The sequence below is a fragment of the Magallana gigas genome, chromosome 9 (assembly GCF_963853765.1).
Source record: "Magallana gigas chromosome 9, xbMagGiga1.1, whole genome shotgun sequence".
Lineage (NCBI taxonomy): Eukaryota > Metazoa > Mollusca > Bivalvia > Ostreida > Ostreidae > Magallana > Magallana gigas.
In genome coordinates, this window is record NC_088861.1 from 6595799 (window position 1) to 6623143 (window position 27345).

The 27345-nt window shown below is 34.8% G+C and overlaps 2 protein-coding genes across 2 annotated transcripts in view; both read left to right on the top strand.

Moving 5' to 3' along the window:
• Positions 1 to 1789: 1789 nt before the first annotated feature.
• Positions 1790 to 9549, top strand: LOC105335529 (uncharacterized). Its single transcript, XM_011439459.4, has 9 exons — positions 1790 to 1907; positions 3473 to 4821; positions 5029 to 5114; positions 5297 to 5431; positions 6736 to 6972; positions 7478 to 7646; positions 7985 to 8129; positions 8591 to 8710; positions 8877 to 9549. The coding sequence occupies exons 2-9, from the start codon at positions 3516 to 3518 to the stop codon at positions 9202 to 9204; spliced, it is 2526 nt and encodes an 841-aa protein (XP_011437761.3). The 5' UTR covers positions 1790 to 1907; positions 3473 to 3515; the 3' UTR covers positions 9205 to 9549.
• Positions 9550 to 13893: 4344 nt separating this feature from the next.
• Positions 13894 to 27345, top strand: part of LOC105346546 (protein eva-1 homolog C) — a 40157-nt gene continuing 26705 nt past the window's right edge. The window contains exon 1 of the mRNA XM_034478145.2: positions 13894 to 14245. Within this exon, the coding sequence (XP_034334036.2) occupies positions 14164 to 14245 (82 nt within the window). The 5' untranslated portion in view covers positions 13894 to 14163. The remainder of the gene's footprint in view (positions 14246 to 27345) is intronic.

The window sequence follows — 27345 nt, forward strand, 5'->3', positions numbered from 1 at the left end:
TTCAGATTATCATAAGATCTTCAATTCTAACGGTATTCATTTTAAATCTATAGCCTTTAGGGACATATAGGCGGGAATAAACTACTCCTTAATCCTTCCTCTGCAAAATAAAGTTAAGATTGGTCAGTTATAATTATAGAATAATTAGGTGCAAAGATGTTCCAAAAAAAGGGAAATAAAGTGTAATGATGGCGCGTGTCTTTGTTCATATCGGGGTGTTAAATCATGTACAATGTATTTTATTTTATGTATTAATAAATGCATTTATAACCCTTTATTATTATCTCAGATATTGCAAATTATTGCCACGAATGGTCCGCCATAAACATGACCGGTATGTAAAACAGGGGGAGAATCTACTACATTTAGTACGTTTTCCGTGGGGGTAATCTGGCTATAAAAGAAGAGAAACCCCACTATATAGTCAGCTTTCTATGGGAAAAACTGCTAAATAGCCATTTTTTTTTTGGGGGGGGGCACTGCTATATAGCCATTTTTTCCGGGGGTGGCTTGGGGGGAAAAGGCACTACTGGTATATAACTGACCGGAACCGACCCCCCCCCCCAAAAAAAAACCCTCCTTTTTAGATCCGCGCATGTGTTTGGTTCAGATGCAAATTAGAACATATGAAATGTATGCTACGGTGGGGTTTTTTTGTGAAAACTGACTCTTATTGTTTTCATATTCAATATAAAGGACAAGAGCGTACAAGGCATGACAAATTCCCCCGTACCCAGGATTTTAAAATGGCATATGAAAATATAAAAAATCTTTACATTTGAAACTGTGCAACAGTACATGTACATGTATAATATAGAACTGCATTCTCTGATGAATAAATAATATACAATAATACACGTACTTGATACTTATCTCCTTTGTTTTATTTGATGCTTTCTAATCATTAAAGCATGATTTTATATCTGAGCTAGCGCTATTTTTATCCGACATTGTATGAACAGAACATGAACATAACGTATTTGTTGTCAGTATATAAATGATATTCGATATTTTTTTCTCATAATCAATAGAAAAGCAAAACACGCTTTACTTAAATGAATTAAAAATAAAACGCCGTCTATACGATTCGAACACCCTCTCCGTGGATAAGGAGAGACTACGAGCCTCCGCCTATCACAGTGAGCTACGTTGACACTTTAACGTACTGAATAAATTTAACTCTTTGACAATAGTTAATAAAGTAAAACGTTTTTGGTGAAAATCACAAAGTTGACCCATTATGGGTCTAGACTCCATTTTAATAAATCAATAAATAAATAAATAAAAATAAAAATAAACTTATTCTCCGTCTTCATTGCTGTGAGTAGGGGATATGCACCGCCTTGTACGCCCCTGTTCTTTTCTTTGAAAGTTCTAATTTTAACTTGTCTAAGTTTATTTGTCATGTCCAATGGAAACATGTCATATTCTTCCCATACATCCATGCACAAATATCACTAAAATATATAATAAAAAACTGTGAAAACAGGTGTTTTTGCAACCTGTTATGTGGTCACAGTAAGATTGTCTCCATATTGCAAACGATTCCCTGCTCCCGCCTCCCCCCCCCCCCCTTTTTTTTTTTATTAGATCCGCGCATGTTAGTCATTGATATAGGTCCTACTGGTCGCACACGATGTTTTCATATGTTATACAATATGATTACAGTTATAAAATTAAAAAAAAAAAAGAAATAAGAAGGTCAACAAAACGGTTTTGTTTTACATTGAATACCGGTTCGGGAAATATTGTTCCAGACCGTCAATGTTTTTTCTTTTACTTTGTAATTAATTTAGCGCCATCTAGCAGAAAATTTTACAACAGGAACTTGCCGAGGGAAAAAGTCAATACATTATATGTAAAGCCGTTGCATTCTACTATTTGCTGTTTACATTTATATTTCTGAGGTAATATTTTTGACTGTCGTATCTAATGTTATAGTATCAACTCTGTCGGTCACTTCACAAATGAACGGGAACAAAGTGGCCCGGGGGTATATACGAATGAAACCAAGGTGGAGATGATATTGATATAGTTTATTACCGTGCAAAAGAGACAAATGAAAAACACGAGTTTTAGGCAGTCAGATTCAGTTAGATTAAAAACCTCAAATGGAAGTAATTGATTTAATTCCAATATGGCAAAAAGCCTCCTTAACTTTTGAAATCAGTTTTGTGTTTAGACCTACCTCATGCTAAGTGAATGCATAAAATTTACGCATTCACTTGACTAATTTAATGCTCTTTAGGGAACACTCTTCAGTATTTTGAAGTAGAAGACAGGTTTATTATTGAAAGAATTTTTCCATGACCAGACTATGCTTACGTCCCAGTAAGAATTAAAGTGTCCCATATACTTGCAATGTAGCAGCCATGAACCTTTTTGAACATGTATATGTAGATAAAAGTCCCCAAAATTACCATTTAGTGGGTCATACCAAGGTATTTTCATTTTTTCTAAGTTTGAATTTGCCTGCCATTTTGCCAGAAATTGCACCTGGAATGCCTCAGATTTTATCACTAAAATGGCGACTGTTAACAATGAATTTTCAGATTGAAATTCGAAATTCTTTTCATTTCCAATATGATACTATGACGTAACAAAGGATTCATGCAGAGGTTTATAATGTCAGTGTACTGGCACTGTACCAGTTATCAGCTAAAATTTAATGTTTTCTTTTCGTATTTTCTTATTTCTTGATATTTTTGGATAAAACTTGCCATACTTTAAATAATTAACTCCTTATTAATCAATTTGTTAGTTTATATCATATTTTAGAACCGCAAACATCTTGTTTTGTGCTTTTTAGCAGGCCCCGAATTTGCCGAGTTTTTGCGATTTACTGTACCAGTTATTGGCTTCATAATAATAACATAGTATAAAATCCCTGTACATGATGATTATATACTCTGCAAAATGTAATTTGAATTATGCCCCTTGTAGGGTCAGACTAAAGTAATCGGGGTTGTGATACATTATAAACAAAACTCATAAAATTATTCGTTTATTATCATACGGTAATTCACCAAATCGTAGACTATTCAATACATAATTGTGCAGTCAGGCGTTCAACTGCGCTACGAATCTCTCGGAAATTAATGAATTCCTTTTGTTTATACATGTTATATGTATTGATATTGTATGTCAAATAAAAGAAGGGATATAAGAACGTATCACAAAGAAGTAATATTCTATTTTTAACTTATTACGTCATTTTCCCCACAGCTGAAAGTGCAAAGATGTAAAATCAGCGGTAAACAATGATCGTTTAAGTTCTTGTGTAAAACATATTCAAGAAAGTTTTAAAGCAAACTTACTTTTCTTTATTCGAAAAAGATGACTGAATTAAAAAATCTTGGATTGTCCCGTGCTATAAACCCGAACTATCAGTTTAGCCGATAACTGGTCTTAGCCATTAACCGATACAGTACCAGTACATATATTAAATGTATCGAATTCATTTCTTCTTCAGGCTGTTGCTGCATGACAGTATATGAAAAGATGGAATCTCTATAATGAAGAGATCTGATGCGCGGGCACAGCTAACAAATGCCACAGATAACAGCAACTTGGAGTCACAAAGACCCCCATCTTCATCATCATCCTCTTCATCCCAAAGTCAGAGTCAGTCGGGGTTACACATCACAGAAAGGGAGCCTGACCTGCTGCTCACCAATTCTGATGTAGCACACAGCAGCTCTCAAGTGCCTGCTCAGCTCCAGGAGCCCAGAGAAACAGCAGGGACAAGCGGTGTGCAGAGAAGGGCAGATAAAAGGAAACATGAGGACTCGGAGCAAGAGTCTTCACACAGGAGCAAGAAGCAGACTCCCAGAGGTTCACAAGACATAACAAATCCAGCTTTGATTAATAACAGAAAACCTGCTTCACAAAACCATGGTGGAAAAGCGGATGCTGATGCAAAGGTGCCACAGTTGCAAAGGGCTGTGGCATCAATCTCAAAAAACCCTTTCGTTTTTAGTTCACATGTTGTAGTGCCAGAAACAAGAAAGTCAAAGAAGTCAGCTCAGGGTATACATCCCTCTACAGCTCAGTCAGTGGTTCAGAATGAATCGAAAAGGCAGACTAAACCTGCAACTGCAACATCACATCAACCTGCAGTACAGAGTCGCAGTGTTGGAGCTGCAGAGATTACCGGTCCAGGCATGTCTATAAGTAGTGCTAGATACCAGAGGGAACTGGAGGAGAGATTGACTCAGAGGGCTGCCAGCAGCTCCAGAGCCCAAACAAGAGCCAGAGTGGAGCGTTCTATTCCAACCAGAGTACCAGTGCAAGACCCAGCGGGGGTTCAGTCTAGACATGGCTTCATACAGAACCAGCAACGGACCCCATTACCTAGAAATATAAGGGGACAGTTGACAAGGTCTTCTTCGGGAGAGCATATACGAAGCTTGACACCATCAGAATCTGTGCGAAATGCATTTAGCCATCAACGAACAATGCTGACCAACCATGAAAACTCCCTGTTGTTGTCACACTCCCCTGCGGCCAGTTGTTCCTCCACCTTACTCCAGCTGCCATCTGATGGTCTGTTTCCACTGTACCCCCTGGGTCAGCCAGACGACCCCACTTTCAGGTCTCCCCTAGAGTTGTCTACGACCCTGTCACAGTTCACGCAGGAAAATCTGTTCACCTACCCATCATTCCACTCGTCTTCGGAGTCTCTAGTGTCACAGGATAATTACCCAGCTGCCTCTGTGCCATCAAACAGGAAGTCATCGAGGTCCTCTGGAGAAACCTCCTCAGAAATTGTTGTCCCTCCCTCAAGTGTTGGAATCAAGAGAGCAGGACCTTATCTTTTGGGTATTTAATATGGAAAAATTACTCTTTCAAAATTAGGACCTTATATATTTACTCTGGATAAGCAAGCACTGAAAAAATATGCATTTTTTTAAGGAAAAAAGGAGAGAAAAGACTCCTCTATTAAGTCATATTGAGTTTTTACAATGCTTTGGAAATTTTAGTCTTCATTGAGTATTGATTGTATTTTGTAACTTTTACTTGGTAAAGGTCCCAGACTGGGCTCCTCCCCCGTCAGAAGTATTGTACAGTGTCTGGCCAGGAAGGAAAAGACAGATGATTTCTATACATTGAAGGTAAGAATATTCATACAACAATTGCAGTAGGATATGAAAAGGAACCATGGTTTATATTAGCTTCTTTTCTTAGCCAAATTTTTCTTTATTTTTACATAAATTGAATTATGTGTAGTTGACTAAGTTATGATGAAGATGAAAAGTGATACTGTATATTGCTAAGTTTTGACTGTGTTTTGTAGATCCTGACCCTGGAAAAGCCGAGGAGAGAGAGCCAGGACGGTAAACAAGGCAAGATGTTGCTGCACACGGAGTACTCTCTACTGAGTCTACTGAAGGACCAGGAGGGGGTGGTACACCACCATGGGTTGTTCAAGGTAAGGACGTGGGGGGGGGGGGGGGGGAATACTGTCAAAGGGAGGTAAAATACACTCCAAAGAAGGGGGGAAGGGTAGGTTATAGCTATCTTTTGTGTTCGATAAATTGGGTTATGGTACATGTAGGTTAACAGTAGTTCAAGAAAATAAAAGATAAAGGACAAAAGGGGGTAGTAATCACCCTGGATTGTTCAAGGGTAAGACAGGGGAGGGGGGAGAGACTCTCCAAAGGGGGAGAGGGGAGTTATCATAACTCTGTCATGGCCGATAAACTGGGTTATATTACAAGTAGTTTAGCAGTAGTTAAGGTGGTATGGGACACCTGTCAATGATAATGTGGATAAAAGTACATAATAATCAAAATACTTTCACTGGTATAGAATTTTCAAATTTTACAATATTTGACCAAAAAAATGTTAAACAAATGTTGGAAAGGTAGTAAAAAATTAAAATTCCCCATTGGGATTTAAACGTATGATGTACAGATTGATGGTGAATGCTCTAACCCATTGCGCTACACTGTCAGATAACAATTTCAGGGAAGAAAACATTTATAAATTTATACCTAGTTTTATTGTTTATTTCATGCGGAAGTTGGTCACAATATGGAGGGGCTCCATACCACCTTATAGATGTTGAAAAATTAAAAACCAAAGGGGGTTGTACTTCACCATTGTTTGTTCAAGGCAAAGACGGGGGAGAGGGGTGGTTATAAATCTATGTTGTGGCTGATAAATTAGGTAATATTACATGTAGTTTACAGTGGTTAAAAGAAGCTGAAAGTGAAAGGATGCATATGGGGAGGGTAAAAGTACAGTCCCAAGGGAAAAATACACACCAAGGGGTTGGGAGAGGGGAGGCTATAACTATGTGCTCTTGCTTATGAATTGGGTTATGTTGGAAGTAGATTACAGTCTGTGGTTAAAGAAAATAAAAGATAAAGGTTTAAGAGGGGAATGGGGATGGTTCCCCACCATGGATTGTCCAAGAAAGGACAGGTGAGGTAAAAATACACTCCAAAGGGTTGGGGAAGAGTAATCCCTTTGTGATGTGGCTGATAAACAAGATTATGTTACATGTAGTTAACAAAGAGTGTATTGAAGTAAAAAAAAAGATTTAGAAAATAACATGCTTGATTTTTTACTTTCATAAAATATGAATAAGTGTGTTAATTGGTGGATTAATTAATTGATAAGTATTTTCGTTCAGTGCAATTTTATAACACAGGATAATTAAATAGATTAATAGTGTATTTAAATGCGATTAATAACCAAGCTCGATTTTATTATTTTTTTGCTCCAAAGGATGAAGCGTGGGAGGAACGAGACACGTTGGACCAGTGGGGTCACGTGGAGTTCACCGGCCAGAAGAAGACACGCCTCTGTTTGGTGCTGGACTGCCTGACCCCCCACGACTTCAGCAGCAAGAACGCGGACCTGATCAATCTCCAGCACTACGTCATCAGGGAGAAGAAGCTGTCGGAGAAGGAGGCCATCGTCATATTCTACGACATCGTACGCATTGTGGAGAACCTACACAAGGTTATTGTTTTATTAATGAAATTGAAAAAAGCCAAAAGATTTTTTTATCAATGGGGACTGGTATTGACTGGAATATTGAGTATGGAAAAATTTTTACAGTTTGAAAGATAGATCAGTAGATATTCTCTAGAAGTGTTTTAAAGGAAGCACATGTAAATGTAATCATTCTTATCTCGCTATATACTTTAAATGTTGAAATTGATATGCTGTTATACTTAAAACCAAACAAGGAAAAAGGAAGTACATGTATTTATGTCCTAGCTTCCATTAATATTTGTTTGGGGGGAAACATACCTATATTATAAAAAGACACTTTACATCCACGTTGTTTTTATCATGGTTTGGCATGATTAACAACACTCTAAAATATCCTCATTTTTAGTTACATGAATATCACTTTCTTTTTCCTGCCAAGAGTGACACTGCTCTTAATATTATTTTCCAGAATTAAGGAAGAATTTTGCAATTTTTTTTCTTAATCATATCAATTTGCATTGTTTTGCAGAAAAACATTGTCCATCGAGACCTAAAACTTGGGAACATGATGTTGAACAAGCGATCGCGTAGAATCACGATCACAAACTTCTGTCTGGGTAAACACCTGGTGTCGGAGAACGACTACCTGAAGGATCAGCGAGGGAGTCCCGCCTACATCAGCCCTGACGTCCTCAGTGGTAAATCAATGTGTGGTGTAGGGGTGGTTTGATATTGTGAAATTAAGAAAAAAATTTGAAATGTAGAGAGTAGGATTGTGTCATTTTATTGAATAGGTCGGTTTTTATAGGGTTCAAGCCTTAAACCTTTCAATGATACACATGTATTGCTTATCCTCAATATATGTGTACTTCTTGTTAACTATGAATGTTAAGATTAAAATTTAGCATTTAATGAAACTTGTTGGGTAAAAATTAAACTCAAAGAATGGATCAAATTATGCATTTGAAGTAATTAACAAGTTCCGAAATCTTGACTTGTTTTATGGCTCCTTAATTGACTGTGCCTGTCGTTGTAGCTAAGCCGTACTTGGGTAAGCCCAGTGACATGTGGGCGTTGGGCGTGGTCCTATTCACCATGCTGTATGGACAATTTCCTTTCTATGATGTGGTGCCACAGAAACTCTTCTCCAAGATCAAGGCAGCTGAGTACACCATTCCCCAGTAAGCCCAACTCAAACACTGAGTGCATGTGTACTGCATTTATGATTTATTTTTACTCTATACACCAAACAACAAAATTGTTCCCACTTTTGTTTCTCATCTTTTCATCATGGCAGTTATATACTGTGGTTTCATTAATATTCAAGGGCATCAATTTTCGTGGATAAAGTGAAAATCACAATTTCAAGGAAACGTAAATTCATGGCCAATGACCCTATCAACACAAAATGTTAATAAAAATTGCACTTCAATGAACAGTTAATTTTGTGGATCACCTAAACAAAGAAATCCATGAATTGGTATTTAACGAATATTGATGAAACCACAGTACTCCACTTATAGGAGTGACATTAGTAAATCTTGCAATATCTACCTTAAAAAGTACCTCTGACTTATTGGTGTGACATAGGCAAGTAAATATGGTTCTTGATGTGAATTACTGATGTTGTCTCCGATTTCAGGGATGACAGAGTATCAAGTGACACCATCAACATCATCCGGAAACTCCTGGTGCTGAATCCGGACAGTCGCTTCACCGCCTCCCAGGTCCTGGTGGCCCTGACCGGGATCATAGACAAGTGGTACTGTTTTGATGATTTTAGAGAACTTGAATTTTTTAATCACGAATATTTCAACATTTATATGTTATTAATATGAAATATGCAATCAGTTTTTTTACCAATGTATTTTTGAGACCTTTAAAGCCAACATTATTAAAATGCAATGAATTTATATTATCTTTACCAGGAAAGCCATGTCCTCTGAGTCAGGTCCCTTACAGGTGGTTCCTGAGGTGGACATTGACAGCATGGACACAAAGTGTGGGGGCGACCCCTCCCCCTCCCAGGAATCAGACCCAACTTCCTTCAACAGTAAAACGGACACCACAGCCTTCAGCCAGGATTGTCCTTCTGCTGACGGTCAGGAGATCAATAAACAGTGTAAGGTGGTGCGCGGCGGTAGGCGGCGATCGTCCGTACATCCACCTGTCCAGAGAATTAATTACGATGCGGTGCCCCTAACAACAGCTGAAGTGGAGGCCCATCAACAGATTTTCAGCCAAAATAGACCATAATGTGCTTCATTTTAGATTTTTGAGTACACTGCAGGCAGAGATTTGCCTCTGGTTATAGTTTCAAAAGTCATTCCCCCTGTAGGTGTATGGAAGTAGTGTTATTTTATTGTAGATTACATAGAGGTATTTAGAGTATCATGACATTGTTTTTGTGTGTTTTTTTCAGGTGTTCAGGTATTTCTTTTTTAGAAAATACTGGTTTTTCATGGGCAGGGATGTCAATACAGATTTTATCAATCTGTCTTGGAAATAAATATTCACTTTCAAGGCACTAGAATTGCATGGGCACCACTCAATAACTTTCCATTATATATTTATTTATGTGTAATGTACCATAGGTTTTTTTTTTTTAAAAAATGACTTTTTGAGAAATGCAAAACCCAAAAAAAATTCTGTATATTTGATTTGCCCAATTAGCTTTTATAATTATCGATTTGAATTTACAAAATATCTATATATTACATTTCTGTATACGCAACTGAGACCAATTTTGATACTTTTTTGGGGGGAAATTTGTTTTCTGTGAGAGCCATTTTATAAAACAGCCATAGTGGTGCAAGTTTACAGCAGAAAAAAAGATATTTTCAGGGGCTATTGGTATGATTTTATAGAGTTTAATTACATGTAAATTTAGATGTGAGGAGTTTTTCCAACAGTTTATTAAGCATATTTGATTTTTTTTCAAATAATGTGAAATGTTGGAGTTAAGAACTCCAAAGCTATAGATTGAGTCACATGGTATGTTGTAGATCCTGTTAGTGCTATTATAAAGTGCAAAATCATGTTAAAATTTAAAGATATAAATGGGCTATCTCATTCTGACTTTGTGCAGTAGCTCTCTTCATATGTCAGTTAAGTATTGTAAGTTCTTATAGAAGGTTTAACTTATAGTCTGTAATATTGAGATAAATAAGGGGTTTACCAGTTGTTTACTCTAAAAATGGTACATGTACCAGGTAATTTATGCGTGGGGGAAATTAATACCCATGCATATTGTCTGAATATAGGAAAGTGTACTTGAACACCATTGTAAATGGCCACTTTTTACAGTACTGTCTGTTATTTTGAGATATTTACGATAACTTCTATAAAAAAATTCCTGGAAATAAATATGCATGCAGTATACTTTCCATTGCATTAAAATTGTACAGGTGAAATGCAATGGTATAGATATTGTAAGATAGAGACTTCATGGCATGGACAGTCATCTTTCTTTGGGTTTTAAATGAACAGGGCAATATTTAACCTGGAGAGTTTTGCCCCTTTTAGCAGTAAGTTGATTCTTTGTTCAATATTATGTGAAAAGTGTTAACTTATCCTGTAGTGCAAAATGGTTAAAATATAGGGCAAACTGTTAATTGTTGTTATTGATGTGAAACATTTTATTGTGTTTACCATAAATATATATTATATATGCATGTGTGTATACAAAGAAAACTTTACCAAGGTTGATAAATAATGGAGGTTGTAAAAAAAAAAATGATGTTAATTTATTATCTGTTTTTGTTTTTATTTATTGTATTGCATTTGTGCCAAATGTAAGCCTATTTGATTACACCAAATGATATCTCAGAAACTAAACAGAATTTGAGAGAACAAATATGTGTGTACTGTGTATGTCTTATCAACTTGTGTGTTTTGTAGTGTAAGACAAATTTTTATCCCAGATTTTGTAGACATATTGTTTGCAAGGTTTATTTTATTTTCTATGACCTTGTAAATCAAATGTGCTGTATGTCTTTCTCTTGCTTATATCAAATGAAATTTTTAAAAATAATGAAGTCAAAAATTTTGTGGGCCAGTTTTAAACAGATCATGCTGCATTCTCCTGTAATTTATCTTTTACATATCTATTTTCCATGATTTTGGGATTATTTTTCAAATTTCTAGTTCAGTTGGTATAAATATCTAAATCTCCTATAATTCACCAAAATTATACTCATCAAATAAACAAAATTGGCAGGCATCTTGCTAAGGCAGATTCTAGATTTTCTTGAAGTAGAATCTGCAGCAAACAAGCAAATTATCTGTTGTTTTCTTTTTTGTGGAAGACCTTCTTTGTCCTACTCTGGCTTTGTGGGTATTTATTTTTGTTCATTTGAACTTTTCAACTATTGTTTGCAATGAAACGAGAATGTGTGGGTGGATTTTGATAAAAAAAATTTCAAAACTGCTGCAATAATTTGTTTCTTCTGGTTATTTTTTTTTAAAAAGATTTTGTCAGTGTTGTGTGTCTTTTTTAAAAATTTTTAGCAATTGCAAATATAGTCAAGGTGGTATGGGACACCTACATGTTGTGGCGTATTATTTATCAAAATAATAAAATCAAGTATAATTTTATAAGTAGTTCCCTTTCCAAAGTTGTTATCTAACAGCGTAGCACAGTGGGTTGGAGGGCTCACGTCTTGCAAGTTATGAGTTTGAATCCCGCTGTGGATTTTAAAAGATTTTAACATTTCAAACAGGTGAAAGTATTTCAGTTGTAATTTACTTTAATCCACATTAGATATACCAACAGATGTCCCATACCACCTTAAGAATCACCAAAGCATATTAAAATGAAACAAAGATTTGAAAACCTTTATTAAAGTATTTTGATAATGTACAAATCGTGTAAAGATTTTCAGCTATTTATTCCTTTAACTTGCATGGTATTCTTTTTTTTTTTTTTGAAATTGAGAATTTGACTATTACAGTTGTTATATTTTTTTGATAATGTACTGGTATTATATGATTATTCCTTTAGATTATAAATTTATTGTCCATAATTGTCAATAAAAAAATATGTTAATATTGGTGAGTATTTTGTGTTTTCCAGTTAAAGAATCTTTATAAAAAAAAATTGGGGGGAGGGGCTGGTCTTTGTTATTGTTAATATGAATGTAGAGGAAGAGATGGTTTAATTGGAGGGTTGATAAAGCACAGTTCACTCTTTGACTGAGTCTTTGTATTAATATGTAAATGAAATTTTGAGGAGTTGCTTTGTAAGTATTGTGAGGAATTATATAAGGAATCCTAAGTACTGTGGAATCATAATTGTTCGTGGAGGACCAATGTTTGTGGCTTTTGTGGGTAACACTTCGCCATAAATTTACATCCCAATGAACAAGCATTCATTTATTATAATATTTAAGAATTATACAAAACTTGCTACCAATGAAATTACATTCCCATAAATCGGGGAAATTTTGGCTACCAACGAATATCGACCCCCACAAATGAAAATGATTTCACAGCTATCCATAGCAAAATTTATCTAGTTGCAACAGATAAATATTATGTACATACATGTAGCAGGGGTTGCAATTCTTGCCAAAAACAAAGAAATTGCAAAAATAGACACCGGCTCAATGCACTTTGATTTAAGATGTTTTGAATAGATTGATTTACTCAAAGACTTGGCACCCAAAATCCTGGTGATATTGGCCAATATTTATCTTTTGTTCAAAAGCAGAAATTTGAAACCAATACTCAATGGATTTCATTCATTTTATTTTACACATGGCATTCTCTTATATGTTTGTACTAACATCATATTGGTGTTGCTTCGTTCTATTTAAATATATATAACCAGTTTGCATGTAATAGGATATTTAATGCATATGTCACTTTTTCTTTAAAGAGTAAATTTTAATATTTTTTGTATGAATTCTGCCTAAGAAATTATCTTGATACAATTGTGATACTTTATGAAACCTTTCCTTGCTCTCATAGGAAGTATGAAAATTAATATATCTTATATTTAATAGCACAGGACATTAAATCATTGTTTATATATAAAGTTTTATATTTTCCCTTAGAAAATGGATCTATATACAAAAGTATACCTCCCTGCTAAGATACCTGGCTATTCACTATGAGTTTTAAAATTATCTTATCATAAGTATAGTTTTGAGGTTACCTATATGAAGTGTGTTTACAATCATTTATTTTATGAATGGGATTTAATTTTTCTTGTCTAGAGACCATACACTGAGTAATTCTTGGTCATGGACCGTATATAAACGGTCTAATTGGGCAGAAAAGAAACATGTACTATTTAGCATTAACTAGGGCAGAAGATATTTCAAGGGTTTGTGCCACTGTGCCATTGTTTATGAAGATGTGAAGATCTCAGTTAAATGTTCGGTCATGCAAAATACAGGCAGAGGGCTAGGCCATTTACAAAAAAAAAAAAAAAAAGCTTGCTTCCTGACAAACATTCCTTTGTTTGGGGCCAGAGATTAGACATTCTTTGATTAGACCTGTGTTCAATGAATTGACCTGTAGTGTTGGTGCTATATAGCTTATAATTGTCAGACAGAATTCATTTCATGGGTGGCTGTTTATTTTGACCATGAAATTGGTTCCCTTTTAAAATAAGATTAGATTTATATTTTTATAATGAATGATGAAAAATATATTTGAATGTGACCTAATTTTTTTTTTAATACAGGTGTATATGTGTAGATATAGGTAATACTTGTACTCCATTCATCCCTATCACATTTAAATCAACGCAAGACTAATTTCGTATCTAAATCCAGCTGAATTTATTTTTCCATTAATAAATTTACAAGCGTGCTGACATTTCTCACGGTGCTTTTAATCATTATCTACCTAGTTTGTAGAACCCTAATTCGTTGTTTTGAAACTTTCAAAGATACGGATGCCACGCCCCCTCAGATTGACCACACGTGGTTGGCCGTGACGTCACGATGTCAGTTTCGCTAACGCTTCGTACACAAGTGCACATGTTTTGAAAGAGAGAGAGAAGGATAAACAAATATGGATTAATTAAACGATAAAGAGGGTGTGACAACTAATGAACATGGTCTTTCAACCTCCATAAGTGTCTTTGGATTTCAATATGAGTGCATATTTTATTTTTCCGTGGAATTTTAATTTACCTGTGGAAACAACTGATTTTGTTGACAAAGTGACTTGTGTAGGACCCTTCTCCACTGTGGACGGGTAAACATGACCCCGTTACTTTGGAATTTTTACTCAATAATTTTCATTCTATGCTTGCAACTCCTGAAAAACACTGAATGTAACTCAGGTAAGTAAAATTAAATAAAACGTTATTCATTGGCAACTTGTGAAAGTGTGAAAATGAAGTTCTGAAACCCGCTTTTCATAGAAACACCTATCATCGATAAACATGACTTTAAAAACTATAAAGTTTTGCTGGTCAAATGATAAGAACATTTGAAGTTATATTGTTCATGCAGGAATGTGGTCAAGTAGCAGGGCAGGTGACAATTTTTTTTTCCAAAATGGATACGGTCCGGTGAGCAGCGATGGGTCGAAAGAGCGTGAACAGCGGTGGCGATCCGTGGCATCGGATCATTAATGTCATGTAGGCCGGAGAATTTATAGTCCAATTAACTTTCCATTTTATCAAACACTTAATAAACTGCAGTCACATGTGTGCGGTAATTTTTAATTTATGGAGGTGTGAAATTATATATGCTCTCGCTCATAAACATTAGGCCTATACTGGTGAAAGGTTAATTTCGTGATTATTTTCCAGTAAATTCACGTCATACTTCGACTATAATTACTGACCATTATAAAGCCACAATTCCCAGGTGCTGATGAATACATACGTAATAGACATTTTTTTCAATGAGATTAAGACTCTAGTGTGTTTATTCAAAGAGAGAGTACCCCCTAATTTGTTTTCATGAAAAAATCGGGTTCAAATTCTCGTAATCAAAAAGAAATTCAGGTGTAAGTAACTTGATAGTCACATTTTCATACAAATAGCATGTCATGACCTTAGCAGTGTTAATTTTCGAGATGTTGTGATTGTTATGGAATTTATTACTTTCAAATGTTAATTTTTCCCTGTTCCTTGAATTTTCCTACAAGCACAAGGTTCAAAGCAGCTAATCTGAAGAATAAATTATCATAATTAAAACTTCTGAAGATTTGATTTATAGTGTATTATACAAACTCACAGGTGTGAAAAGCCTATGCCCATCTCTCTCTCTCTCTCTCTCTCTCTCTCTCTCTCTCTCTCTCTCTCTCTCTCTCTCTCTCTCTCTCTTGAAGTATTGATTTTCGCTGTAAAAAGGACATGGTTCTTTCAACTTTTCACCAGGAATTCCTCATGACCTAGCTTCAATGACCGGAGATGTTCTAGATCCGATTATGTTCAACTGTGTCCACTTGTACAATTTAGGGGTATGCTTAAAGCGGGTAAAGGGTATTTAGATGTTATCTCTTGAATTTCAATATTCTGTGTTCTTCATGTCCATACACCCTAATGTACTTTGTTCAAATAAGGTCTTCTGCCAGTATTCATGAATGTAATTTTAGATGAAAGCTTACCCATAGACCCAATCATGTCAAAATTCAGTTAATGTTTATTCCTGAATTGCCTTGTCCCCCCTCCATTCCTTTACTTCTCAGATTTCGGCATTTAGCAGTAAGAATTTTCTTAATGGTTTTTCTGGGTTTGTGTGTGGAAGGGGGGGGGGGATTGAGAGCCAGAGTTTGTCAAAAGTTGCAAATGAATGCATTTCTTGTAGAAATTGACTCAAGGCATTTTAGTTTTTGGCTAAAATCAGGGAAAATCTGATAATAGCATCTCATGAATCAAAGTGCTTTGAAGTTTTCTGATGCAAGTTGGTGTATTTTAAATACACATTTAAATATGTAGACCCAGAGTCTTCAAATAAGGCTTTAAAAAATGCTTAGTTTGGGTTTTTACATCTCAAAATATTTCTCTTTCATTTTTAAGTTAATGAAATTGAAAGAATGCCAAATATAAGTAATGTGAAATTTTACATGTATTTTGAAGATTTCTCCAATTATATAACATCTAATTTTCACCTTTTTTTCAAAATTGATTAAAAAATTCTTTGCATGAGAAGTTTTGATTTTTCAAATGGATTTCAAAAGTTGAATATTAAAATTCCTAAAGGGTTTAAAGCAGTCTATACAATGTTTGTAAATGTTATAAATGTTAAACACAGGTGTCTGAAAAAAAAAAAATCATGAATGAAAACAATCCACCCAAAATAAATGCCAACGGAATTCCAAATACAAACCCATGTGGCGAGTTTATCCAAGAATTTCAAATTACGGTAAATTTGAATGTAAAGCCCCCAAATCCATTACAGGTTTGGAGAAGAGCCAGATACCATTTGCCATTAAGCAATAATATTGACAAATTTGAATATCGAGAGCAGGGTCTACATATTTCCTAACTTATCTATAAAGCAAACACGTCACCGGTACCCCACCAATTAGTGCTCTATCATTAGTGCCACGACATCCATGGTGCTCCGTCAGATCAAAACCTTTAAACCACTCTTGTTTTCTTCTTCCATCGATCTTTCGATCATAATATTATTTATTATTCTGAAAGGATAGCGGTAGATAGTGTAATAACTATATTTTAAAATTAAATGAACTTGGTTGAAGTAAAAATCACAGTGGTAGAACCACCCGTTACTTACATGTATTTGTTACTCTTTATACCCCCCCCCCCCCCCCCACACCTCCAACACCAACTCCTCCTCCTCCCTCCCCATCCCAAACCAGCTTCATACCAAACATTGAATTGAGTTGATTGAACATATTTTTTTATATATTACAAAACGAAGGGAAAACAGTTATATAACCTGTAGAATGACCTTTTTAAAATATCATTCAAGAGTCCCCCAAACCTACAATATTGATACCATATATTGCCTCCCTATAATTGACCCACCTAACAACCCCCCCCCCCCCAATTGATACAATTGCTAAGTATGCCTCCCTATAATTAACCCACCCAGACTAACCCTACCCAGACTGGTCCCATTTCATCACCCTTTGAGCTCTCTTAGACCCCTCTCCCCACCCTTACTTATCATTGATCAATAGGAAAAGTAAATACAGACGCTTCTTTGTTTGACAACTTTATAAAAAGGCGCATCATACTCGCCCCTAACATCCCCCATCCCCCACCATGTCTCGTAGAGCAGGCACCCTTTATCAAATTACACGGGGATGATAATCAGATTAGAACCAGCTCATAAGATATATGTCACCCAACCTAGGGCTATGCAGTGAAGAGAAGATGCAATACCTTTTGTTTGTAACTTTGTGGTGATATAAGAACATCAGCTATATCTCTCCAGATGTGCTTTGAGCAGTTTTATAGCTTTGCCATCTGTGGTTGTCTTGTATGCAAGCTGGGAGCAAGTTTGACTCGGCTCTGTCTCTCATTAATACAAAAAAAAGAATCCCTAGCTGTCTCCTCTTTGCAATGTTGCAATAATGACTTCTCCTTGATAGTGCATTTTTGGGGGGACCTTAGTCTATCCACAATGGTTTTCTCAAGAGTGACACTTTCAAAATTTATCCTCAATTAAGTGAGATAATTATAGGGATACATGTAGTTTGAAAAATTGATATTTTTTTCCGTTCTTTTAAATGAATTTCTGAACCTAACAACTGGTAAGAGAGCAACTTGAATGCTTCCGTGGTATAATGCAGTTGTGTTTGCTTGTATTGTTGTTGTGTAGGAAATACTTATTTGATCAAGTTTTCATTCTTCAAAGCTGAGCAATTGTCAAATGTTTGGTCCAAAAGTTTATAGTTTGTTAATGAAATTAGCAGAACACTTATATTTTGGATGTTAATTAAAAGCTATTTCTATATGTTGAGTTTAATTGTTACAACTATGTAACTGTTATAGTTAAATTATTTCAAATCAATGTCAATGAAACCTGTTTGGTTTCTCTCTCTCTCTCTCTCTCTCTCTCTCTCTCTCTCTCTCTCTCTCTCTCTAAAAAAAAAATTCTATAAAAATTCTGTTCAGTGAAAAATTTTTTACTAACACATAACAGTTTTTCAATTCTTCATTTATTTTCATTGCGACCCAGAAAGTTTGCAGAGGTGTATATAAAAGCTCTATATGTACTTAGATGTGATCATTTGTTGGCATTAAAAAATACTTAAAACGATGATTCATTTCTGAATATTGAGCATTTTTATTACTAGCCTATTTATTCCCATCAATCAACATTTCCACATTCCAAGTCGAAGATTTCTTTTGAAACGAGTCGACGTGATTCAAATCATAGCACCTGTTCTGTAAATCGCTATTCAATAACAACTTTCAGTTTTGTTTGAGCCTCACATAATCAAATACTGTAACAAACGACTCAATATTTTGACCATAAATTTTGGGGTTTTTAAAAAAAGGATTCTTCTGAAGGTTTCAATAGAGAAACTATGGGCCTGTATGCCTATGCACAAAGATGAAGTAATCTGTTTTGATTAATGAATTCCAACGTTTTTGATGCGATGTAGATTTAATTCAAAATAGGGTCTGAATGGCCTTTGATGGTTGGCAATAGCTGAAGGATTAAGATATTCCACCGACTGTATCCATTCCTGGGTTGAGAGGTTTCAATGTCATTTCTGTGCCCTCCCCCCTTCCCCTTTCTGTACTTTATATAATCAATCACACTTATTAATCAATGAAATTGATAGGTTGTTGTGAAAGTGGAACTGCAGTGTAGGAAGTTTTCTTTCATTAAATGGGTCCTTATTATTGCAATAATAAAATTTAAATTTAAAAATATTCCTGCAATACATGAAGGCACATTTAATTATCACAAAAGTCAGTAAACAATTTCAATTACATGTATCGTTAAAAAGGAAGATATTTAATGTGATTTACATTTTTTTTACATTTGTTCTAATGGAGCTATGTTAGAGGAGATATGATACCAAGTTTACTGGTCAAATGAGTATAAAAAATGAAATGGGATGGGGTAGGGGTAGGGGAAGAAATAGTTTATTGAATGTATTTGCAAAATATACTCCATCGTTATTCTCTTTCATAATGATTTTTAGATCAAAGAGTATTTTGAAACATGTACGTTTTAAGTATTATCTGATCTAAGAAGGCATATTAAGATGAGACAACTTAGAACAAGCAATTTGTTGATAGGTCGTAGATTATCAAAAGATAGTAGAAAATGTGTAGATATGAATATAAGAATTACGAGGGTCTGTGTAAAATCCTGCTCAGCTTCACAGATGGCAGGCACATTATCACGCAGAACTGTTAACATGTCAAATAGCAAACCATCGCACTTCTGGTATTCACTAGAAATTTAATGAATGTACGAGAAAGCCAATTCACGCCAGGAAAATATGAGTTGCTCTATGGCTGATTTCTCCTTTATTATATTTAGGATATTTACACTCGGTTGTAATATCTCACAGCAAATAGCCAGTATTATGACAACGTAAGGATGTCCCTTCAAAATACCTTCCTATTCGGGATCGTAGGAAGAGAAAAAAGCCTTGAAAGTTTAATGATAAGCATAGAAGTTTCCAGGTAAAAAAAAATAAAATACTTGATATCGGGTATATTAATGGGTGTACCCGCGCTGTGTATTCAGGGGTATTCCGATGACATTTCTTCACCTGGCACCACCTTTCGCAGTGTGATTGAGGATTTGAGATATCAACTCTTGACCCGTTTTACTTTACATGATATTCTTTTGAAGTTGAGGTTGAAAAATGTGTCACGCTCGCTGATAAAAAGTAATTAATTTCGGGGCGAAGGGCATTTTTTTTTTCTCTCTCTCTCTCTTCCGCCATACTGCTCTCTCTTTTCTGCTTTCTCAGATATCTTCATTGCACAAGTTTAAATGCGTTGTATTAAGTTCAGTAATGAAAGGGGAGGAGAGTTAAGAAATATGACCGTTATTTGACCCCCTCAAATCCTAAAAAGCCAGTTACACTCTTCCTTTAATAAAACCAATCTCCTCTTTTTTTCATTACGATACTGTCATAAAGAAAGTGTTTTGTAAATCTAGTTGCCTTCAAAAGACGAAGATAGTAATTTCATCTGACCTTATATTTGGAATTTTGAAACTGAACAGGTCTTATCAATTTTTGAATGGAATGGGGAGATTTTTGGGGTCATAATATTACTGTATTTGTAACATCTGCGTGGTTTATTTCTTTTCATTAAATTAATGTAATTATTTGATATATAAAAAATGATTGTCCCCATGTCTCCGTTTTAGATGTATTAACTTAATAAAACATATATTAGATATATTTATCTAATGTCTACATTGGCTCATATATTCATAAGCAATTGTGTATTTTTGGCATGAATTACAAGGCAAGTCATTTGTACCATATTAAAATTCTAAAGAAAACAATTAAAATCTTACATACTCCTTAAAAAATCTTAAAAAGAGTCTTAAATTTGAAAGATTTCTAATTTACATATTCATGCTGTGCATACAAGATGAAATTAATTGTTGTACATGTGCTTTAGGAAGAATTTACAGTTGAATCCCAGGATAAGTTCTGTGGAAATTTTAATGTAAACAAAGACATACATTCTTGTATATCTGAAGTAAATTTCTTCAGGCAGAAACAACAAGAACCTGTCCCGAGTGCATTTAATCTCCTTAATCTCGGTGGTGCCGTCCATCTGTTTGTTGGACCTGACTATATCCAATAAGAATGCTCGTGTAACACAGTGTAGATATATTCAAGAGCAAATATTGACACATGGCAACTATTAAAGTTGCCGCAAAGTCCACAATCAAATTCTACTACATGTTCAATTGAGGACTTAAAATTCGGTGTAATACCTTAATTGTTGTAAGAGATCGGCCAAGCCAGCCAGATTCCAGATAGGCCCTAGACCTTTATTGTCACTGTCGAAAAGTTGGAGGATTTTCATCAACATCAATACCCTTTTTTTTCAATATGCATACATTTTTGAGCACTCGAAGGTGTTCTGCAAAGAAATACTTTAAGGCCTCTTTTGTTGTCCTTTGCACCATGGCCCCACATATCAAACAGAGTTCTTTTGATGGAGCAAATATTACATAAATGCAAGACTTTTTCAGTAACTGTCTGACAAGATTTTATGTTGATTTAATGAAGTAATATGCTTGATCCTGCTTGGTAATATGGTTGTTAAGGCATTGCGAAAAACCTATTGGAAACTCCATACCATAAAAAATCACGTTGACAGGCCATTCATTCTTACGAGAGAGAAAACTTGAATAACTGTTGAAAATCAACAACTGGTACTTATAGGCTTACAGATTGTTAGAGGGGATTAAGATAAGAGATGTCACGAGTATTTGGTATATCAGATTCCAACTATAGGACCGGTCACATGGATTTCCAATGGATATCTCATACAATGGTTACTAAATTCACTGTCAACATGGAACATAGATGTAATGTTATTTATATTGGGATAACTTGAGTGTTTCCATGTTCTCTCTCTCTCTCTCTCTCTCTCTCTCTCTCTCAATCACAATGGCATTTGTTTATGATTGTAATCATTCTCTCTCTCTCTCTCTCTCTCTCTCTCTCTCTCTCTCTCTCTCAGAATCACAATGGCATTTGATGATGACTGTGATCATTCTCTCTCTCTCCCTATCTCTCTCGCAAAATCCAAAAACTTTTCATAGAAAAAGGCAATTCAGCTCATGACAAGTATTTTAGAGTATTAAGTTGGTATATAACATTGAAATAAAGAATGGTTTCAAGTACCCAAATATCACTTCTACAGCAATCCTCTGCTAATGAGGTATGTTGTAATCTCTTGTAATATATTACAATGTACTAAGTTACCATCTTGAATTATTATTTTAAAGAATGCTGGAGGAGTTCTTTAAAAATCCCAGTTATGTAATGAACTTGACAGGTGGTTGGACTATTAAAGACCTGAAAAAGAAGGGAAGATTAATTTCAATCGAAATTCTGGAATGATCAAAGAATTCCATGTTTGTTTTGTTTACAGTTAAATGGCCCAATCTATCCAAATAACAAGACCATAGGAGCTAGAGATGTAAGCAAAATAGCGTAGTCATCAAGCAACATAGCTGCATTGCGCAAAAATAAAAGGAAACTACGAAGAGGGTGAAGAAAACGAGAGACAAATAAATTGTTATTAATGATGAACCCCAGCAAGACACCCTGATCTCAAATTCTTCTAAAATTCTCGGTTTCCTGTTCCCGCCTACTCATTCTGATACTGGTCAATTAATGGGTCCCCCAAGAATTTGAACAACTTAAAACAGCTAACATTTTCAAAAGGGTAACTCCTCCAATGAGTCAGTATTATTATAGACCCTTTCCCTTGGATGTCTTAATGTTAATTGAGAGGCAGGGGTGATATGTGTTAATGTATATTAAATGTCTTGATATCATTTGTTCATAGTAATGTACTGGTAATTGTCTGATAGATATACCCAGAAGTGATATTTGACACATGAGTTGATGTAAATGGCCAGACTCTCTCAGGGGTCAGTCAAGGTGACTGGACTCGCATGATGGACACTAATGTACTATACACCTGAGGGATCTGTTGATGAAATATATGTGGTAATGCTGTTGTGGTTAGATTCTGGCCGCAGATAAACTTTGTGTGGTTAATAATTTTCTGTTCGATCATTAATGGAGATACATTAGTTAAAAGTAAGATACACAGGGCTATATTAGCCATGTTTGGTATTTGAATACAGTTATGCACCATCAAAGTCCTAGGTTGGATAAAAACACAAATGATCATTGGCACCTGTACATATAGTGGACACTTTTGACCCTTTCTCTTACCAGTATTATGAATCTGACTTGGTTTTAATGAAGAGCAGAAAAGTTAGAGGAGAGAAGATGAAGATTTAGTGGGGGGCATATTTTAGAATGAAGTTCAGTACAGTCAGATCTTGTTATCTCAAACTCATTGGGCTGAAAATTTTAAAATGTATCAGATGATATCCAAGAATTTAAGACATTGGGGCAAAAAAGTATTACAAAACAGGGATGATTCGATTAGTTCAATATATTATGCATAGTATAATTCTCGAGAAGCAGTTGTCCGAGTTTTTTAGGTTTACTTCATATTTTTAACATTGTTTTTTTTCTATAATTTTATAAATAAGTGTCACTGCATGGCCACTGACTCCTATTTTTAGCATCTTTAGTTGGTTTTTCCATCAGCTAAAATTGAAATATGTGTCCGATGTCTTGAGTTCTTCCTTGGGATCTGAAACCTGATATGATTTTGATGAACTATTCAATTCAAATCAAAAATTTGATACCCTAAATGTGACTTTAAAACCTGTTTAAGAAGAATTAATTAGAGTTATCTCTTCTTCATTTACAAGTCAATTTTTATTGGAAATGAAAGACTCACATTTCTCATGTAAACTGAGCACTTCAACAAAAACTATAAAAAAGGAGTCATGAATGCCAGATTCAGGCACCCTCTTTAGATGTGTCATTTTACATCACTCTTTTGTGACAGAAGATAGAAATGCTGTTTGCATACACTTGGTGATGACAATTACAAATATGATAAATGTGAATTCATCTTTCAACTGCCATACATTATAGCATAGGAAATCAATAAATATAAAGAAAAAGATGTTTTTATATTACTTTTTTCAAATTTTGGTGCTGTAAAGTTCATTTTTCAATGGAATTTACTTGTGATACAAAAGTGGCATGAGTATCTCAAAAATTCTAAAAACTTTCTAGTCATCTATATAATTTATATAATGCTGATGCAATTTGCTGATAAAACTTATTATACTGTTGCTTATTGCAACTAGATATCTGTATTAATTTTGATATTTTGTAAAAATTTCTCTATAACAAAGGGGAAAAAAAGTCCCACCCGATGTTGAAATATTTTCTACTTGTTTTTAGTAAATTAATACCCTCTTTGATCTTGGAACCAGGTGTGGAATATTGCACATACAGAAAACTGTGGGTTGCCACCCAGATTGTTAATGTTTGTGCTCTCCCTTGCATTTGTGGACCCTGATAACAATGAAAGTCAATTTGGGGATCTGACAGGGTATGATGAATTGTCCAAACAGGCTATTGTTTTACTAATCCCAGAATTGGTCAGCTGCGGAGATGGTAAAGAGACAGAAATATTACCAGGTGCTAGGTGACAGACAATTAAGAAAATTTAGAAGATTGGGGGACAATTTGGAATGGACGAAATGGGGTGCACTGCTGTTAGAGGCCATAGGTCCCCAGCTGTGGTGCTCTTTCTGAGAAAATGATCATAGTCGTAATTAAATACCATTGTGATTCAAGCAAAATTAATTTAGCATGATATGGGGGAAGAGAGAGAGAGAGAGAGAGAGAGAGAGAGAGAGAGAGAGAGAGAGAGAGAGAGAGAGAGAGAGAGACTTAATCTGATGCTTCAACACTACAGTACTATTTTAAACTTTTGTGTAGAATAAATGTATTTTATAAGTACCAGGTGGGCCTTTTCACCTTCATGATCTCCATTTCTATAATAATTTTCATTTAAATATGGGCTTCAGTAATAAAAAAAATAGCATGATGCCCTTTAAAAATTTGTTAATCTTTTTTCATTGAAAATATTCATTTTGATTTAACCTTCTCGTTACCTGCAATCATTTAGTCAAACAAAAGACATTTTTTGTAATAAAAGTCTCAGAAACACAGGAAATTACCAACAGTCGGCACAAAAGAAACTTTGTTACAAATGACAGGGTCGTCATGTTGCCGCATTTTACGCTTTAAAATGTGAAATCGGAGGCTTAATGTGAATTTTTCTCTCGGTGCTGCGTACCTGTTTACACAGAGGGGAAGACCACCAGAGGTGAAGTTTCTTACACTTTCACAAAAACCGGGATCATCCCTTTCTTATGAAGCACCTCTCTCTGAAGATAATTATCAAAGAGCCCTTTTGTAAGTTTCCCTGAAGGATCGAGATAGTGATATTCTCTTACCACCGTTAAAAGTGCAGTTGACAAACGTGTTGTGTCATCTTAAGCTTGGTATAATGTGTTTAATGATCACATCTCTTTAACATTTTTCTAACTGCATTTTCTTTGTCCTTTGTAATTTATGATGCATGCACGCAGATATCAATGTGTATGCACCCTGGGATGTTGCCTTTTTATCTCAGGTAGAAAATAAACACTGACTAATCAAGGTGATATGCATACATGCAGGACCTTGAACTTTCATTAAAATTACCGGTAGATTGTTGGCACATGGCACATAATACTGGAAAGTGCCCTCTCTCTGAGGCTGAAAGGAAAACTTGATTTTACAATAAGACAACCGTTTTTTTCTCTTGTTATGCACAGTATTGTGGGATCAGGGGTTAACAGACTGTTGGAAATATATAGTCAAGCTTCATTATCCTGCACTAGATGAGACTGCTTCAAAACTCCGAGATATCTGAGTATTCGAGATATCTGAGTATTCGAGATATTGAGGGTAAAATACTTAAAAAATAATTGGTTGGGACCTACAAATCACTTTGACATATCCATTATATTCGAGATATCAGTGTTAGAGATATCGAAGTTCAACTGTATATGGTAATTAATTTAGGGTTTTGTACTCTCCGATACAGGGGTCTGCAAGTTGGCACCTCCATGTCCTGTAACTTACTTTCTGGTCTGCAAGGTATTAGTTTGACACCCACTGGGGTGCTTTTACATTTGTTCCTTTCCTAAGAATTTTTTAAATAAATAATGTATTATGTGGTCAAATTCATTGAACAATTTGAAACTTTTACAATGTTGAATATGATATTAAACTTTACTATTTTAAAGTTGACGCATACCACCTTCAAATCTGTGATCAGTTTCGACCTTTAGGACACAATGGAAACTTTTTGAAAATACCAGTACTTCAAAAGTTTTCTTGTTAACATACATATAAAAAAAAGAGACAATATATTAAATATACACAATCCTACATAATTTAAATGTTTATGAAGACAACAAATAAACAAGATGTACATTAGGGTTTGATATACGGTCAGTGGTTAGCATAAATTATTTTGACTCTGGACATAAGAATACTAACTACATAAATTATGGAAAATCATTGCTTTTTATTTAAATTTTCTTTTATATGTATCAACAAATTGAATATTCTTTAGAAAATGTCTCTGATGCAAAACTTGAGTTGCTGTACGTATCAAATCTAACGGTTTTATGTTACTTATAACTTCATACAGGTTCTGATGTAAAGCAGTTAATGGGTGATGAACTAACTGCTTGTCCTGCAGGTGTTGGAGCTTTGTAGTAATTGATTCTTTGTAAATGGAAATTGACCTCAGATGCTCAGAGGAGATGACTGCAGATTAAAGGAAATTTACAGATACTTAGTGAATGGCTTTTAGTTAAATGTCAGATTTTTACAGGGAAGAAAGTCAACCCTAGGAAACCTGTAGCAATTTGTCACACTTTGTCTTTCTCATTATTTATTTGCAAAAAATTGTGACAATCTAAAAATGATTTATATATGGTTACTTAAATGTAGATTCCTTATTTTATGTGCCAAGTTAACTTACTTCTGCTGATTTGTATCAAATCTCAAGAAAATATTAAGCATGCACAACTCTCGGAAAAATATAAACAACATTTTAAAATCAGGGAGAGGTGCTTCTCTCAATTTTTTGCGTGTATTTAGGAATCAACAGTGTATTTAAAAGTATTTCAATTTTTAAAGGAATGCATATAAAAAACATTTTTTACAATTAAGATGTTAGTGATTTACTTTTTTGTTTTTTTATGAATATTTTTAAAGTTTTAATTCTTAATGCATGCATAAGAGACGTACATCTTCATCAAAGTTTTGCTGATAGATTGACATACCACAGTATTTAAAGATTTAAGCCTCATGCAGACCTAATTCTTGCAAAAAAGAGGAAGATATATATTTTGGCTCTTAGGATGTGTCAGAGTAAATTTAACACAGTTTTTTCTTTTGATTCATGAAGTAAAACGTCCCGCAAAACATTCTTGTCTGGAATAATCTGGTGCCAGTGTGTTTTATAAGCATGCATTTATTACACAAATGTTGACTCCATTTTATGTTGAGTTCAAGGACCCTTAGACATCAGAAACATAGAGGTCAAAGTTCAATAGACGTGTTGCTTTACTTTTAAATTATCGGTACTTTTATTACACTAATTAGGTTTACCTGGTGACTTAATTCTGCTGACATTGTCACTCTTAATAAAATTTACTACAAGCCAGTAATTAACACCTTAGTCAATCTCTCTCTCTCTCTCTCTCTCTCTCTCTCTCTCTCTCTCTCTCTCTCTCTCTCTCTCTCTCTCTCTCGATCTCCTAGCTCTCTCTCTTATGCATA